The 19,554-nt window shown below is 38.0% G+C and overlaps 1 protein-coding gene across 3 annotated transcripts in view; it reads left to right on the plus strand.

The window, feature by feature from the left end:
* Window positions 1–19,554, plus strand: part of Rai14 (retinoic acid induced 14) — a 139,051-nt gene that overhangs the window by 25,117 nt on the left and 94,380 nt on the right. For all 3 annotated transcript variants that reach the window (XM_063258051.1, XM_063258048.1, XM_063258050.1), the window contains exon 2: window positions 1,373–1,454. In XM_063258051.1, the coding sequence (XP_063114121.1) occupies window positions 1,419–1,454 (36 nt within the window). In that variant the 5' untranslated portion in view covers window positions 1,373–1,418. The remainder of the gene's footprint in view (window positions 1–1,372; window positions 1,455–19,554) is intronic.

Raw genomic sequence — 19,554 nt, forward strand, 5'->3', positions numbered from 1 at the left:
GAGTGGCCCCCTGAGGAATGAGTTATTTGATGAGGGAGTAGTTGTTGTTCCTGGCATTTTTCACTGACTGCACTGTGCATTTAGGGTGAGGGAAGGTGGGAACAAACATTAGAAAAATAAATAGAGAGTGAATGGCATCTGGAATGTGAACTGTTTTCCTTGTCATTTTTCACTGTTGCAGCTTTTCAAAAGGAGGTAGGTGGTGTCTTTGCAAAATAAAGGATATGTAGAGGAAAAAAGTCAACATATGTATGGTAGTCTGTTCGTTACTATAATGACGTATCTGTGGCTACATCACTTTATAAAAAAAACAGACTCAGAAGCTCACAGTTCTGAAGGGTCACAGGCAAGGCACTACATCAGCTCAGCTCTAGTGGATGACACCACAGTGCTGAGAGTGTGTGCAAAGCCTGTAAGCACTCACTCCAGGAGACCAGCGTTCTCTGCTAGGACACACACACAGGACCTAAGGACCTCCCACGAGGCCAGCCCTGTCTCGTAGCCATGGCCTTGTCTTGGGGCTGAGCCTGAGAAATCTCCTGGAGCTAAATAAGGGACCTAACCCACCTTTCTGTAGACTAAGTTTGCAGGTTCACTGACTCTTCTTAAGAAAAAAAGAATTTTCAGGATGCATCAGTAAGAGAAACATGAAGCGTTTGTTAGGCAAAGATTTTCCAATGTACTCAGGTGTAGCATGTAGACACATTCAGGGAAATAAGATTTCTTTTTCCCTGGAGCAGAGACATTATGCTTTTCTTGAAAGGTGACTTCCCTGCCCCGAGAAGGGGTAGTAGCCTATTCTATAGATATAGGCCCCTTTTTATTAAATAGGTAATTTAAACATTCTTTGGATTCTGTCAACCTGCTGCTGCTTCTTAGGTTGAGATTCCTGCTCTTTATTTTCTTGATTAAGCCAATTGATCGATTTTCAGTATTCCTGATAGATTTTGTGTGTGATGGGTCTGGTAGGGAAGAACCCTAAATTTTTTTTTTTTTTAGTCTTTTTTGAACCAGGGTCTCACTATGCAATTCAGGCTACCTTAAACTCACTTTGCAGCTCAGGCTGGCCTTGAACTTGCAACGATCCTCTTGCCTCAGCCTAAGTCCTCATATTACAGGCATGTACCACCCCACCTGGCTGAGGACCCTAAATTTAGTCAAAGCCATGCTGGTATTGATCACCTTGGGCATCACTGGCTGGGTACTGTAGGGTGCAGTCATCCATCTTAAAAGTATAATTTTTAGTTATTTGTCTTTCTACTTGTCTTTCATTTTTTTCTATCCTATCTCTGCCTGATGTTATCATCCAATTAGGAGAGAATATGTGTAGTGTTTATTTGGATATTCATTCATTCTTTCTTTCTTTGCTTAGGTGTTGAAAAGTCTTCTAGGACTTTGGAAGGTTAAATGGACTAAACATGAAGAGCTTGAAAGCGAAGTTCAGGAAGAGTGATGTAAGTTGCTGTGACTCATGGTCTGGCTGCTCCACTCTGCTCCCTGGGGTTGCAGAAACAGCCTCCACTCCTCTCTGATAAGCTCCGAGTTAATAAACTACAGACAGCAAAAGCACACAGGCCTAAGCTCAGGCTGCTGTCAGTGACATTCTTTAGGTTTCATACTGTTTGTGTGTGTAGCTTTCAAAAATGACTTTAAAAAAATTCTTGGAACTTGTGCTTTGTATGTAAAGGAGGGGTCAAATTGAATATCTTGAAAGAATGAAGCAATGGTAACCTCAACATTTCTAAAGTTGCCAAAACGCAGATTCTGAATGTCATTTTTAAAAGAAACAATTTTCATTAGGGTGGTTATAGAATAACATATTACCATGGCTCATCTTTGGCTTTAAGAAATTTGTTTAACTCTCTATTAAGGTTTTCATGATAAAACAGTAATAGCCACTGCTGCCTGTATCTTCACTCCCTCTGAATTCCCAGGGCACTGACTCATCTGTTGTCCATCTTAGAAGACTTTGGATTGGAGGAACCGGATATTATGTCAGAATTACAAAACAAAATCTCCCATCAGAGGAAATGGAAAAAAATAACATAGCAGAAAGGTTGCACATTGTGATAGCTTAACAAAAGTTTTCCTTTTAAAATCTTGTGGAATCCCAGGCTTGTACTAACTGCATTCCAGGTGCTTTGAGCAGGATTGTTGATTAGGAGTAATTCATGTAGGGGTATTAGATGGGAAGCCCAGATATGTCATCCTTGAAAACGGGCTTGCTCAGTTATTGTTTAAAATTAGGTAATTAAATGTGAACCCAGATTTTATTGCTTTACCACGAATTCTATTTTTACAGCTTGGCATAACTGCATTTTTGCAATAAATGAGACTGCCTCTTTTATTGCCAGCATGTAACATGCACACCTACTTTTGGCTGAAGCATATCTCTTGAGACTGTGATGTGACAAGTAAATTACTACTCTGATAAGGACCAGGCCAGACAAGATGCTTTTAGTGTGATGCAAAATACAGTGTTGTCTCAGAGGAAGAGTTGGAAAAATTAATAGTAAAAAGTTGATCTCACCTACTTTTTCTTAAGGCAAATCAACTAAAACTCAGAAAAGTAACGAGAACTTTAGTGAAAGGTAAATTGACTGAGACTCAGTTAACCAGTAATTAATTAAAACTCAGAATTGACTTGACCAATCACATCTTTAGCCACTAGCCAGAGAGAGCCCCAGACATTTGGCTCCTTGGCTGCCACTGACCTGAGAAACCTCCTTCCTCCTGCTCATCTGCTGGCCATATGATCCCAAGGTTATATAGCTCCTGGGCATTCAGTTAAGGCAGAAAAAGCAATTCAATGGCCAAAAACTGCCTGGTTCAGCAGATGCGAGTTTGTAAATTATGTAATCAGTTTAACAGATGTCTTCCATTCCAATGGAATTTGCATAGTTTCCATTTATTTAAGTCAAGATTATTGTAGCAAAATGTCTTTGGGTCTAGAGTTCCATGATATTTGAACTAGGGCAAGGGTAATGATAGCACATAAATTTTTGGTTTAAAAATTTAAGACTGGTGGCATCAAGAAGAGTGTTGCTAGATTTTAGTTTTTAATAAAGGCTGAAAGAATTCCATGATTAAAAAAATTAGCAATAACACTAATTTATTAAGCTTTATTAAGCTTTTGGGATTTGGCAGTGAGTGGTAGGAGAGGAAATGTTGGAGGAGCCTTGGGGAAGGAGAGCAAAGGAAATTGGTTTGATAAAGCCAGACAAATTCACACAGATCCCCAAATTCATCCCCAATTGTTTCTTCAAGGCTGTGTCACTGTATAGCTGAAAGGAAGAAATAAAAGCTAAAAGAAAACCATTTCAAACCCCATTTGATAAACAGCCATATGCTAATAATGATAATAACTGGAAACCATTATGAATTAGTAAACCATATGTCAGATACTATGCCAACCTCTTCATTTATTTTTACTACAAACCTTACATGGTAGGTTTTATTATTAAACTCATTTTGCAGATGAAGAAACTCAGTCATAGGGAAGCTCAGTAGTTTGTCCAGGTTCTTAGAACTTTAAGTTGTAAAGCTTGTTTTTGTTTTGTTTTGTTTTCCTTTCTTTTTTGCCAAGGACATAGGATTCCAGAGGCTGTGTTTCCTGGAGGGGGAGGAAAAAAAAAATAAAGGTGGAGATTCTATTTGATGAAAAAGGACCATCTAGGGAGAAGCTTGAAAAAGTAACTTGGAACTGGGATTTAGGCTTATGGCCTTTGTAGGTCTCTTATTCTTCTGACCTTGAGTATTTTACCTGAAAATGGAGAAAATAATATCAACCTCACAGGTTTATGGTGAAGGTTAAATACACTAATGGATGTCAGAAGTACATCCCAGGGCCTGATGTTCAGGAGATATCTGTTCTTTTTTCCTACTAAGAAACTCACTGTAAATTTATAGGATTAGAGGGCAGAATATCTGGTAGTAATTACTGCAGAGGAAGGAAATGGAGAGCTGGGTCTGAGAGTGCAAGGAAAGCTTGCTTTTAGTGTACGTCTTTCAGTTTGAGGGTTCTGGTACATGTACATGCACATGTATGTATTATGTATTGCAAGAAGGCAAATTTACAAATGATTACATTCACTTAAATGAGCCAGATGATAATCTTCTTTACCTGAAGCAAGTGGTCTCTCTCAAGCATCTTAAACCACCAGCTATCTAGTGTTCCTGCTTGTGTTTGTGTGTGGGAGAAGGGGAAAGAAAGAGTCCTTTGTATTTCTGGGGGTAGGCAGAAGAGGATGGAATATCAGGTTCACACTTATATAAAGAGAAGACAGCTGACCTACTGGGGTGATCACGTTTCAGCCAGGCTGTGTGTGGCAGGTTTGCAACCAGATTAGTCTGTGGCCATTGAGAACAAAACTCAGGAGTAAAAAGGGGGAAAAAGAGTGGCCCAAAGTAGGGTCCTGTAAATAGCCTTTACCTTAGTCTGCTACTCCAGACCTGTCAGATGGAGAGAAATTTAATTAGTTTCTTCTCTGGAACACTTGATTTAGACTCAGACTGGCTATATATCCAGGCAAATTTATGTAGGGGACTGAGCATGATTCATGGGGATGTGGTTAATGTCATTGTCTAGTTACTTTGATCCCTAAATACATACAACCTTGCAGATAATTCTTAGATTAATGTAAATTTGGGAGCTTCTATTTTGGATGACATTTTTCAGCTCACATTATAACTGTATTTGGGAGTGTCTTCACGCTTGGGTTTGTTACTAGAGAGAGGATATAGGAAAAATGCAAAATAGTCCTCTGCCTCTTCCTATCAGTATTAAGGGTTGAATCTGGAGCCTGCACATTGAGCTATTTCCCCCATCCTTTTTTTACTTTTTATTTCTGAGACAGGCTTTTGTGAAGTTGCTAAATTGCCCAGACTGGACTTGAGCTTCCAGTCCTCCTGATTCAGTCTCCTAAAGTACTAGGAGTATAAGCACTGTTGTGGCTTACATTTAGATATTCTCATAAATAGGGATTTTCAGACCTGGCTGGATCTAAAATGTGAGATACTGGGATTAAGGATGTATAGTACTAAATTAGCCCACTGATTGGAATTAACATAGTTCTGGGTGTGGCTGAATGGATTTACTGAATTTAGAAGCCCCACCCTGGGTATGGTGGCACCACCCAAAAGGTTTGTAGAATGGAAAGGGAAGCCTGCTGCCACTGCTTGCTGCATGGCTGCCTCTTCCCTGCTCTGCCATGAACTGTTTCTCCTCTACAGTGACCGTCTGCCATTTCACTCTGTCTTGGAGCCAACTGACTGTAGATTAAAATCTCTAAAGACTGAGCTGAAATAAACTTACCTCCCTTAACTTGGTGTCAGGTATTGTGTATCTGCAATGAGAAAAGTAACTGAGACAAGAGAGTAGCACCATTTTCTGGACAAGTTTATTTTTTAAAATTAATTAATTTTTATTCTAAACAGAATAAGGCCAAACAAAGTAAAACAGAATAAAGCCAATCAAAACAAAACAGTGAAAAGGGCTTCAAAATAGCTGTCCATACCATCAGATATAATAAAATGAAACAAAAAAGAACAAAATAAAGCCAATCAAAACAAAACAATGAAAGCGATATAGGGCTTCAAGATAATAGGAAATCGACAATGGCTACCATAATATATCTTGCTATCTTCAAAACAAAACAAGACAGTAAAACCCAACCAAACAAAACAATGAAAATGATGCAGGACTTTAAAATAAGATAACAGGAAATCAACAGTGGCTGCCACCTTCAGAAGATCCCCCATAGTTGCTATATTGTATGCTGTTATCCTTTAACTAAATGCTCAGACTACTGGCCTTAGGCCTGCAAAATGAATCAAACAATATAGGCATTAAGTTGTTTTTTTTTACTTCAGTGGATATCATCATCTCAGCCCGTGTTTCTCCAAATCAGCCATTTGCTCACTATGGTGCATAGGGCGTCAGGACAGTTCAGCACCTCTTGTCTCACAGCCTGCCTCAGGGCAGGCTTCAACCCAGTCTGGGCAACTTAGACATTTAGTGAAACCCTGTCACAAACAAACATGGAGTGGAGATAGGGCTCAATGGGCAGGCCCTATGGTCTTCCCTAATACCCCCCCCCCCCACACACACACATACACACACACTGATAAACTTAGGTAAGAGGAGGAAAAAGCATATAGGAAGTAACTAAAGGCAAAATACCAATAGAATGTAAGTACTAAAGAGATTTTTCTTTTTTTAAAAATTTTATTTACAGGCAAGAAATGCAAAACAAAAAAAAGGATAGAAATAATACAGAATTTCAAAAAACATAACAGTAAGAAATGACTAGTCAAAAATAACAGAAATCACTAGTTGATAAATTACATATTGTTATCTTAGAAGTAGTTTTCAAGTTACAGAATCAAAGAATAAAAAGTGGACAATCAAACAATGACAATACAAACTATTCTGTTTGATGAACTAACAAAAACTCTGTAGTGTGGTTATCTTGTACACTTAAACATACAAACAATTACAACCTTTAAAGCACTTTCTTTCCTCTTCAAGATGGTAACTAGTTGTTAGATTGTAAAGCTTGGTATTCGAAATGCTTTTGGTTTTTAAATGTATGAGTGGGAGAATTTGGGAGGCTTTATGGAGACAAATTTTCACCCAGGCTTTGAGGATGGGTAGGGCTGGGAAGGGTGTTTGGAGGAGGGAATGACTTAGCATACATAGTACTAGAATCAGTCTAAAAAGTTGTCCTTGAAAATGCACAGTAGTAAGACTTCAGGGCCAGGAGAGTGTACTTCTGAGTATTTCAATGAAAACATTCTGAATTTTTCAGTATAGTTTTTAAAATGGATAGCTGACTTTTATGCTGATAAATCAAATTCAAAGTGTTGTTATTTATATGTTTTATAGCTGCTATTATGTTATATGCTTTTCTTTTAGTTTGAAAGTGGTTTTTTTTTACCTACTTGAATATTTGTAGCAACTTGTATGTGGTTCCACATGGAAAAATGAGCTGTCATCATGAGAAATGTGGCCAAAACGGTTGGGATTTCCCTCTGCTAATAAAATGCTCAGACTTCTGGAATTTCCTTGCAAATGCCAATTTTTAGTGCCTTTTGCGAAATGGGTGGAGGTTGAAGTATGGGAAATGGGATTGAAAGATTTTTGTAACAAATCTTGGGAAATGCTACTCCAGTGTGATAGAGGGCTTCACAGTTTACTTTGTGAGTGTGTGTTTAATTTTATGAAAGACTTGTTTCCAATTATGTTTTCTATTGTAGTAAGGAAGCAGGGGACTTGCTCTTTTAAAAAAAAAAACAATCAAAAGAGCCAACTTAAAGTGGTGGGCACCGTGAAAGATGAAATTGATGGTTCACCTTTATGTAGTGGTGACCCAGTACTGGAGCCTTCAGCCAAGGAAATGCACACGCCCTGTGAATCTTGAGGAACCAGGCACATCCTGCTCAGTCAAGAGCTTGAATGTGTTGCCTGTTGATGTAACAGCTTTCATGAAGGTCGGCAAGCGACATCTCTGCCAAGGTAGTTTTTTCAAGGAGGTTTCAGTCATTTATAAGTTTTTGCAGATGGCTGAACCACTGTCCTACCACACACTTATGCGTATAGACACACACACACAGACACACATACACACATGTTGGGAATATTTAAAGTTGAAATCTCTGTAGACAGGGGTGCTTTGGCCAATTCATTGTGAAGCAAAGCCTCCATTTTTTTGGTATTGATAAAATGATAGACATCATTTTAAAATACATGAGGGATGACCCCTCCACCCCACTGGGTTGAGGAAATCGATCAGGTTTGTGTAACATAGTACATATTTTCTGGGTCTTGCCACTCCTTTTTAAATGCGGAATCTGCTTGCTGTCTGATTTCCTCTTGTAACAGTTGGCTGAGGCTGCCTTAACAAAATGCCACTACCTGGGTGGCCTAGGTAGCAGATATATTGCCTCACAGTTCTGGAGGTATTGACAGCTTCATACCTTTCTCCTGGCTTCTGGGGATTTTCTGGCAGTTTTTGGCTCATAGAGAAACATCCTTTCCATCCTCTTCTTCATCTTCATGTGACATTTTCCCTGTGTGAATATCTGTGTCCAAATTTCTCCTTATAAAGGACATAGTTTGCATTTCCCTTTTTATAAATTATCTTGGATTAGGACTCACTGTAATTTCATTTTAATTTGATTACTTCTGTAAAAAACCTACTTCCAAATATAAATAGGGTTACATTATAAGGTGAGAGGGGTTAGGACTTCAAAATACGAATTTTTAGAGGGACACAGTTTTAACAAATACTATATCTTCATCCTAGAGCAGTCTTATTGAAACCCCTGTCCATACTCTTGTCATGTCCTATAAGGTGGGGACATCACATTTTTCAGCACAATTCACTACTTGATACATAGTATTGGTAACAAGAGTGAACATGTATTGATTGCTGGCTCATTGCAGTAATAATCCTCATATATCAAATGGTCACCTGGTGCCAACTCTATGCCAAGCCCTTTATGTGCTCTTCCTTATTTAGTGCTCATGAAGTTATCCAGAAAAGACTTTGATTGTGGCAGCATTTTACAGAAGAAAAAAAGGAAGGTTGAGGAAAAGTGACTTACTCAGCTAAAGTCTCCTATGTGGTAAACGGCAGAGGGATGGAGACCTTGGTTCTTCTTGATATGAGATCTTGCATTGCCAACTGCTGCACACACTTGGTGACACAGGGCATTGGTGTTCCTAGTTTCTAAAACTTCAAACTTGACAGTGTAAAGTGTGCCCTAGATGCTTAGGCCTTGATGAGACCCAAGGCTGTTTGTAAGGACACAACTCAGAATGTCAGGTCTGGAGAACTCCTGGTTGTTTGGTGCCTGAGGAGCCACATCCTTTTCAGACCTCAGTTCTGAAGGGTGAAACAACAGATGTATTTCTGCTGTTCTACTGGAGGTGGTGACTTCTGTGTCTTAAGTGGAGCCCTGTGGCCAGCTACGTGGAACACAGCTTCTGTCTAGTTACTCTGGACCCTACTTCTTTAAACGTGATACCATTCCCCTAGAGACAGATGTGAAATCCACAGCCTGGCCCCTAAACTTGAGTAGACCTGATAGTCTGTACACAATGAGTCATCTGGGTTATTGTCTCTTATCTCTTTATTTTAAATTAATTACCTAGTCATTTTGAATGAAGGCTATTATTGACTTACATATTTTGCTTGACAAATTTTTTACGTAACTTCTCAATCACCCTGTGAAAAGTTTTAATTGAGCTACCCAGATGTCTTTGCTGTATAAAGGTGGTTATTTTCACCAGCATGATGATAGGGATAGCACTGGCCAAAGACCCAGCCCAGTATGTCTAGACTTGGTTTTGCTTTTGCATGAGTCCCTACTGCCTCCTTTATTTATTTTTTATTTTTTTAGTGCTGTGGATCAGACTCAGAGTGTCATATGTGCTAGGCAAGGGCTCTACCACTGAGCTATATCTCCAGCCCTCTACTTTATTTAAAAAAAAAAAAGAAAGAGAATGTGTTCTGATCAACTTGAATATTTATGAGAATAATTTCCATTGCATTAATGAACATGCTTTTACTTTCTTGAGAAGCACCATCTGAAAGGAGTTGGTTTTTCATTTTCTTAGGAGGCTGTATGATCTGATGGTTTCTCTCTCCTTCTGAGGCTGCCCAGTGGATTAAATTACTGGAAAATTTTAGAGATTTATAGTAAAGAAAAGAACAAGAAAAAGCCTAAGAAACCACATACTGTCCTTGGATATGTTTATTTTAAAATATATTTCTCAATGCTGAGGGGATTTTTATGGCAATTTTCAGATTTGGCCTATTTTTGGAGAGATTTTTGGTGTGATTCAGTGTAAACTCATGAGTCTGTCATTATTTCAAGAGTTATTTCTTAACTGAGCAGTCTACGGTCCTCCTGTAAGACCCCCACTGCCTGTATTAATTAGTGACAGGATAGGCTATCACTGTGTAACAAAATACCAAGGAAGACAGTGTCTTGGATAAGATAGAAGTTTTCTTCTGAAGGAAAAGTTTCAAGCATTGGAAGGACCCTGAGGACTTCACTTCATAGATTCCTCCAGGGACTCGGGTCTTTCTGTGATGTCCTTCTGCTCTTTCTAGAGTTGCATGCAGTAGCCACTGGCCATATGGGCTCCTGAACATTTGAGATGTCACTAATCCGATGTGAGATGTGGTGTGTTTAAAACATACACCAGATTTCAAAAACTTTGAGTCCTCCTAAAAAAGGCCATAAAAAATATTTTGAGAATATTTTCTGTAATTTTAAAATAATTACACATTTTAGTGCTAATGTTTTGAGCATGCAGGATTAACTAAGCCTAGCAAAATTCACTTCACTTGTTTCTATTTACTTAAAAAATGTAGCTATCAGAAATTTTAAAGTGATATAAATCTTACATTATAATTCTGTGGGATGACACTGCTTAAGCTGTGCAAGTTTCACGGTCATCACTCAGGTTTTAAGGAACCAGAAAGAGGGAGAATAGAATAAAAGCATTTTCCTTCATAGAAGATGTGCACAGAAAGTGTGCCAATCAGTTTTATGTGAAACTGGTTGGAGCTTGGTCACACGCTCCTGCCTAGCTGCAAGGGAGGTGGGGAAAAAATATTCTCTAACTCGTGAAGACATGATACCTGCCTACATGAAACCTGCTGATCCTGAAGGGGAAAAGTAGAATAGATACGAGATTAAGTTAACTCAGCCTTGGGCCATTTTCATAGTCTCCTTTGAGATTTGAATATGCCAAAATGTTCTGAAACTTTAGTGACTTCTTAGGGATTTGATTACTTTTACCACCACACCCCCAAGATGTAATCATGGTTGCTACTTGCCTAATACATCCATTATTTTGTTGGTGGAAGCCTTTCACAGCATCCTGTTTTAAGTGAAATGGAATGCTTGTTCCATATTAGGAATGGAAGCTGCTCTTGGGTGTTATCAGCTGGTGACTCTAGGTAATCAGTCAGGCCTTTCCTGTTAAGCCTTATAACACATAGGGTGACCTGATCTGATAAGATACAGGCTTCACAAGGGTCTGTTTTAAGTACCATTTTACACTCATAATTTTGGGGTTGCTTACGGAGATAGGAGTCATTATAATCTGATCTCACATCTTTGAAAAGTTGGGGAATGCTGTCAGCCTACAATTATATTTTCTACATTTAGATTTAGGCCACATTGAGTCTGTGTATTTAGTCAACATGTAATTTACAAAATTGTGAAATCTGAAGATTCTTAATTATATCAATTAATTTAATCTGAATATAAATGAGAGTTTGACTTTCAAATTATGGAGCTCAGAATTCTGAGCATAACTTTAGATTTGTTCCAAAAATAACAATAAAAATAGTGGAATGGCTACTTTCTAGATATGTATGTTATTGACATGAATCTTAAGATCATAAGTAGCTTTATGGGTAGTCACCCTTTTGCTTGTGCTGGATTTATGGTTAATTCTATTTTTCTCATTTGTTGTTTGTAAAGCTGTGTGTTTCCTCTTTATGTACTTGTACTACCAGATATTTGAATCCAAAAGCAGGAGACTGTATTTAAATCACTTAAATTTTACTTTGTTAAATTTGTTAAGATTCTGTTTTGTTAGATAAATGTATTTCTTTAGTGTTCACATCATTTTAAATTCCAGGTCTTATCATAATCGCATTAATCATTCACAACTTGGATAGGCGTGCTCATGTAATTTTAGTTTAAGTCATTAATAAACCTTGAGCAACTGAAAATTTGCACTGTCAGAGATGCAAGTATGTGGATTATTGACATCCTTCCAAATGGATGGTGCCTTAATCCACATTCTTCCACTACCCCACGTTCTAGGTGTAGTTGTAAATCTTGTTTCCAGCTCACCCATTGTACTGTTTATCTGCCCCTTTTTCTATCTTGTCCCAGATTTATCCCTTAACATCCAATGTGGTATTGACTAAATTACATATTCTATCTGATCTTTAATTTTCTCACCTGTAATTCACAGTGAGACCGGTACCTCCCTTAAAGCGTCACTATGAGGTTAATATAAAATCTGGCATATAGTAAATTCTCAGTAAATAATAGCTGCTGGTGCCAAGTGTTTAGTCTGACATTTGTGGAACCTCATGTGTGAGTTGAATAGTCTCAAAAAGTTTGCCGCTTGCTTGAGCTGGTACCACTGACATACATGAAATCCTTGTAGCACTGCAAGGTAAGTGCCATTCAAAATAAACAATGATGCATGGACAGTCAACTTTATTGCAGCGTAAGGCCAGCTTCATGCTTGGGACTGGGCCCTCACGACTAAGCAGGTTATGTTTAAACAGAACCTAACCTGATGAGGGGATCCTAAAGAGTAGAGGTAGGAGCAAGGTGTGGCACACACAGTGGCACACACCAGTGATCCTAGAACCAGAAGTCTGAGACAGAAAGAATGAACATTTGATTTTAGCCTGGGCAGGGAAAAGGAATAGAGATCCAGCCCAGTGTCAAGGCCCTGGGTTCAGTCCCCAGTATGCAGGAGAAAAGAGCAGAGGTGGGGCAGAGAGGCTGTAACTGAAGAGGAAGGTGTGGACGGACAGGTAATAGGACAGAAGTTCCGTGAGAAGGATGGGCTTCTCTGTGCAGTGTTGAAAACCCAGGACAGGGTGGAGTGAGTAAAACTGAAGAATGAGGCTTCGAGATGATTATATTTTGGCAGTAGGATGATTTAGGGGTTTTGAGAGAATGTAACTGGAGAAAAGGGCCAGGCTTTGGGCCAAGTTTAGGGTGGCGGCTGCTGTGGGAAGGGAAGGATGGGATTTGAGTGGGTGTGGGGTGAAGAGTAGGGAGGGAGCATAGATTCCTGTTGATAGCAAAGGAAGGTCTCTAAATTGTGTGGCCACACCCTGCTCTGGCCCAACCAGTCAAGGTGAGTGCCCCTCATCTTCTGAGAAATCTGGCATGGGCTTATTTTTACACTTGCATTTCACTAAGCAATGTAGTGGGAACAAACATTAGGAAACTGGAAAAGGTGACAACTATTTGATTAAAAGAGAATGTTTGGGAGACAGTTATTTAATACTAAAACGCACTAACCTGACAGGCATTATTCTAGCAACTTCATTTGTAAATTTTTTTAATCCGTCTGTGTTAGAGAAGAACTACGCTCATCCCATTTCCCAGATGAGGGAACCGCAGCATAGGAACTCGCTGTATTCTTTCCTAGTGCTGCTATAATAATAAAGTACCACAAACCAAGCAGAGTGGCTTCAACCACAGATAGTTATTCCCTGCCAGTGCTGGAGGCTGAAGACCCACTGGAGGTACCAGTGGGTGGGTTCTACCTAAGGCCATGAAGGAGAACCTGCATATCCCTTTGTTTCTGGTAGCTGGTTAGCATTCTTTGGGGACCCTACTCCTTCCTTTTCCTTTATGTGGAGTTTTTCCTATATGTGTGTCTGTGTCCAATTCTCTCTTTTATATGGACACTGGTCATACTGATTTTATTATTAACTAATTATATCTGCAAGGACCCTATTTCTAAATAAGGTCATATTCTGATATAATGGGGGAAAGATGTTCAACACCTGAATTTTGGAGGAAATACGATTCAACCTGTAGCACTTGTTCAAATCACTAAGCTCAAGTAGGAACTGGGATTTGTTACTGGGGACTCTGGCTATAGGAGTGCAGGCTTAACCACAGTTGCTGTGGTACACACAGGTGTTTGCCATCAGAAGACACAAAATATGATGATTCCAGCCAACTGCATAAAGCCTTGGAATTGAATTTCAAATTCCTCATTCCAATTGCCCATGCCAATTGAAAGATGATAATCACGGGTAAACTTTGACCAAAGCATGCCTTAGTGAAGCCTGTTAGCCAGGCCCAGAATTATCATTCTGAAAGCCTTTGGTGCCAGAGATAAGAGTGGGGTTGAGAATATGGAAATCAAAGTGGTTAGACCTGTTTGGGGAGGAGGTGAGGCAAAGAGAGGAGGACCTAAAATATAGACTGGGACCTGACACTTAAGGATCCTAAGAATTGCTTTCAGTTTTTAAAATAAAAAGGTGGAGACTTAGCCTTGGGAAGGTTTAAGGTACAACTTCCCTGGGTGGTGATTTCTGGCATTGAGTTTAGGCCTTAGGAAATTATCTGTGCCTGGAATATTTGGGAAGTGGATTGTTTTGTAAGTAAGTTTTGGATTTAGTGTTCACCATCCCGGTAGTTATGGAAATCTGTTACTATAGGTTCCTGCCCCTTCAAGTGCATTTGAAACCCACATTAGCCTTTACTTCATTGTAAATTGAGGTAGCTGGTAGCATGCTGCTTCGTGGGTTCCGTGGACATAAGTGATGATGCACTGAGCTATTTCTGTGGCCTCCAGGACAATGAAAGATGAGATGTAAAATGAAAATACTGATTTCTCCTTACTAACACCTGATCATCATAAATCCTTTTTCATCCACAGTTACCATTCTGCTGTGATGGACAGAAACAACAGATCAGTAGTATTTACTTTTGAATACGCAATATAACATAGTAAGCATCAAGCTTCCTTGGAAGCCTGACTTGTTATTTACCATCCAGCCATGTATAATTGCCCTTCACTCTTCATGGGAGATTGATTCCAGGGCCCCCCTGGATACCCAAATGTGTGGATGCTCAAATTCTTCATACAAAATGGTATCGTTTTTGCATATACCTGTGTACATCCTCTTTTATACTTTAATCTATTTACATAATATAATTGCTTTGTAAGTAGTTTTATTATACTGTTATAGACATAACAGGAGAAAAGTTTATATGTGTTCAATATAGACACATTTTTTTCCCTGATTACTTTCAGTTTGCTGTTGATTGAACCCATGGATAGGGAACCCACAAATATGAAAGACCAATATATTTGTTTTGTACTTAAACTGTAAATATTTGTACTTATAGATCATTACTGCAAATGGTTGAAGAAACATTCTAAAGAGACCACAGTTTTGAACTTAGACCTTGTAATAAGCTAATTAACCAGGCAGTGTTTCTTGCGTAGACAGTTACCTAATTTAGACCCAGTTGAGTGTCTGGCATCTGTGTCTCTTTGGTTGCAACCGAGCTTGACTTATTGATTCAGGCTACTGCCAATCATTACAAAAAAAAAAAAAAAAAAAAAAAAGACATAAAATAATACTTAGGTCTTGGTTTTGATAAGGCTGTTTTCAACTTCATGGAAAGGATACTGTTACCATTATTATTCAATTCTTATATATTTGGGAGTCATTCAGTGACAGTTTCTCAAAAAGATTCAGGACAGCTTGCTTCTGTTGGATAAGAGATTTCCAGAATGGTCTTCCTAAGCCTTCAAGACAAGCAAGATTTTGTGGTTGAACATGGTAAATGTTCCCTCTCTTTGAGGCTCTGATACATGAAACCCTGTTCACACTATCACACTACTGACTTCTATTCCACAAACTTGTTCTATAAGCAGCACGCACAGTTTTGGGGTAGACATTGTTACAGTTCTTTTTTTTTTTTTTTTTTTTTTTAGTTTTGAGACAGGGTCTCACTGTGTTGTTCAGTCTGGCCTTGAACTCACGGTAGCCCAAGCTAGCCGCAGACTTCCTGTAATCCTTCTACCTCAACCTCCTGAGTGTTGGGATTACAGATGTGTGCCACCATGCCCGGCTGGCTGGTATTGTTATAATCCTTGACATACTTAAGGAAAGCGGTATTAAGGAAATCATGTTAAAGAAAGGTAGAGTTTATTGGCATATTATTTATATAATGAAAAATTGAAAGTAACCTAGGCTAATTGTTATATTCATAGAAGTATGTTCTATAGTCATTAAAAACATTCAGCTCAGAAATTATGCAGCAGCTGGGAAAGTACATGTGATAAATTAAGTGGAGACAAATTCCAGTTATAAAATTATATATTACATAATAATGACAGCAAACATAAAACAAATGCATGTGGCACAAACTCGTTTTGGAAGATACTAAAGAAACAAGGATGTACATACTATTTTACTTTAAGGATATTTATTGTGATGATACTTTTAAATATATAAAACATAAGAAACCAATTATATAAGTAAAAAAAACTGAGTGTATTTTGGGTGCATTACATAGCCACTTAAAATGTTGCAGAAATTTATTAAAACTACTCCCCATGAAGGCCAGGGATTTAGCTCGTCAGCATTAAGTGCCTGCCTTGCAAGTGTGCAGTCCTGAGTTCGATCCACGGTACAAAAAAACAAAAACAAAAAACTATTCCCCATGTTGTTATTAAGAGAGAAAAGCAAATTTTAAACATAATTTGCATATTTATGATGTTTAAAAATTTTTCAATGTTTTTCTTAAAAAATACAAAATATCCCACTAATAGTTTTCTTGTTAATTTCTTGCTGAAATGATATTTTGGTGGGTTATAGAGAATGTTATTAAAATTAAGGCTTTATAATTTTTAAAATTGACTATCAGAAAATATAAACTATGACTTACATTGTATTTCTCTTGGGCAATACTCTGTTAGATCCTAAAGTGAAAACAAAAAATTGCTAATGCAAAACTTGAATGTGAAATGATATAGGTTGATAGCATTAGCTCTTTACATTAGCACAATGAAATGTGAGTTTTCATACTTCTCTTTGAGACCACCAGTCCACTTGCATATAGCCACTTTCCTTTTCTCCTTTGGTGTTTGCGAACAATCTCTGTATTGTTGATTAAGTGATCTACCAGTTGCTGTCTGCTCTCTGAAACTGCTGGCTCAATACCACCAATTTCCATATGGAACATCTCAACAAAACTTAACTAAATGCATGTGGTTTTGTCCTTTTCATATTTCTTTTTCCCTGTTAAGTGCTCCTAATTGTTTTGCCCCAGTATTTTCCTCTGTCCATACAAGGGAGTTGCCGTTCTTGGAACTCAGATTTATAACCACTTCCTTATTTTTGTAATGCTTCCTAATATACTTTTAAAAAGTGACTTGACCTTTCCATAATTCAGTTTTCCTTGAAATGTTAAATCACTTACTTTAGCAGCCTTGGTTTTATATGATCTTTGGAATGTGAATGCCTTTCCATTACAAAAGTTACTCATTTAATTAAGCACAATGAGTATTTTTTTAGTCAGGTAAAAAGGAAAGTATCACTTGAAGATTATGTTGTGCCTCTATTTATCTTTTCTTTCCAACTTGGAGGGTCCTTACTCAAAATATCTAGACTGAGCAATGAATCTAGGGCTGGTGTTCAGACATACATACAATGATTTTTTTTTTTTTTTTTTTTTTGGAGGCGTACTAGAGATTGAATCCAATGCCTTGTACACACTAAGGTCTCCACCACTGAGTTATGTATCCACTGACATTTTAAAAGTGATACCTGAACTGTGGAGCTCTGGACTTGTGGAAGGAATTTTCATATCAGTACTTCATTGCATTGGTGTTGGACCTGTTATGTGATTTGTGCTGTGGCAAAGATATATTTTAAAATTTCTGACCTGTACAGTTTACTCTGTTGTTAGCTCTTTAATTATGGTAGGTGTGTTTTTCTATGCTTGAGAAACTTGATCCATTTGGTGGACACAGAAGTAGTGCATCTGACCCTTCTGTGTAGGCCACATGTGGTTCCTTAACCTTGAGCTTTGTGCTGTGGATTGGTTTCATGAGAAGTCATACTTTTTTCACTCCAGAAGATTTTTCTTCTTCCTTAACAAGAGTTAGGAACTGAGTCAAGTCCTACAAAACTTCCACCTCTCTCCCCCACCCCAGCATACCTCACTTACAGCATTTTAAGAGATGATAAATATGTAAAACATGAAGTTAGAGAGGCAGAGATCAACTCTACATTTTACTATCTTGCTCTTTTGATCACATCAGAACTTGGCATCTGATGCTGTGGACAGAACAGCAGTCTCTGTCTACTCACCTTAGCTTTGCCAATTACTTATATGTGACATCTGCCTCCCTGAGTTTCCACATGGGTAAAACAAGATGCTCTCCAAAGCCTCATTAATCTTTACAGTTCTGTATTTCCTGTCCAGATCTCTTTCCAGTCCCCTCAGCTCCTGTCCATCTTTGTATGCAATGGTAATTGCTTCCGTAAGAGAGTATGGAAGCATTGTATTTATTGTTACTGGAATTGTGCAAAGCCATGCAGGCATCTGGAAGAAAAATACACAGCTTAATTGAAGTGTGTTCAGATCTCCCCCAGTACAAAATCAAACTGTAACTTCTCTATTTTATGACTTACAATAATCATTAGTAAGTAAGAACAAGAAGGAAAGCATCTCATTCTACTGTAAGTCGTGATAATAGTAACTTTCCTGTGAAATATGCAGGTCTTTTCTCACATTTCCTTCAGCACAAAGCAGAGCCATAGACAGGAAATCGCCAAGTCACTGACCTTCTCTCTAGGGTTTTATTTGTTTTTGTGTTTTTCCTTGAAGTACTAGGGTTTGAACCACGGGGCATCTCATCATTGAGCTGCAACCCACCCCATTTAATTTAATTTATGTTGAGACAAGGTCTTGAATTTGTGTTTTTCTTGCCTCAGCCTCTCTCAGCAATGGGCTTATAGGTATGTGCCTTGCATGGGATTCAGGTCTCTCTCTTGCTCTCTGTCTCTCTCTCTCTGCCCCCCATTTCTCTATTCTTAATTGCAGGGATTTAGGTACATCTAGATCTAGATACATGCTCTGCTACTGAGTGAAACCCTAACTACTTACCAAGGGGAAAACAAAAACTTTAAAAAAAAAAAAAAAAGGCAAAAAGAGGTTGGTATAAGGGAAGGATGAAAAGAAGAAAAAACTCCTTTATGTTTTTGTATGTTTATTGTATTTGCTTTGTTCCTGAAATACAGCAAGAAGTTGACCTGTCAAGAAATAAGGAAGAACAAAAGCTTAGCAGCTTTCTTCTGTATATAATTTAGGATAGAATTGAGTCTGTGGAACCACATTTTTTTTTTTTTTTTGGTTCCAAAGTAATTGGTTTTGAAGCAATACAAGTGATACAAATGAAGAAACTTAAATGTTTTTAAGAAGTCCACAGAGTTTTAACAACATAATTATGTCAGCTGTTAAACAGTTTTCATGTCTTTATTTCTTTTCACCAAAACAGAGCAGAAAAGAAGTCCTCCTTTCCCTTAAATTTATGTAGAGCATATTTCATAGGTTACAGATCTCTTTGAATGTAGATACTTGGATGTTTTGCTAAGTTGCAATGGTGATGATTTCAGGATTGTTTGCTTTGTTCTTTTTTAACTTGTGGTACAATTTTACTTTCCATTGAAACTTGGATGGAGGATTTTCTGTAAGAGACCTATTATGCTGCGGATAAAATTAGATGTTTTATGGAGCCATTTATTTAAAACATTGCCAATAAAATAATTATAAGTACTTATTCAGAAATTTAGTTTCTAAGACATCTTTCAAAGTCTGTGGATACTGAGTGTCACTTTGGATTTCTAATTTCTCCAATATTTTGGAGTTTTGAGCAGTTTTTTTCACTCTTGTATTTGCAAAAACTTTACCTGTATAATATCATGTACTCTTACTTCCACTGCTCATCATCATCTA

This window comes from Cavia porcellus, unplaced genomic scaffold (genome assembly GCF_034190915.1).
Source record: "Cavia porcellus strain 051 isolate PalLab524CR breed Dunkin Hartley unplaced genomic scaffold, mCavPor4.1 scaffold_11, whole genome shotgun sequence".
NCBI classification, from domain to species: Eukaryota; Metazoa; Chordata; class Mammalia; order Rodentia; family Caviidae; genus Cavia; species Cavia porcellus.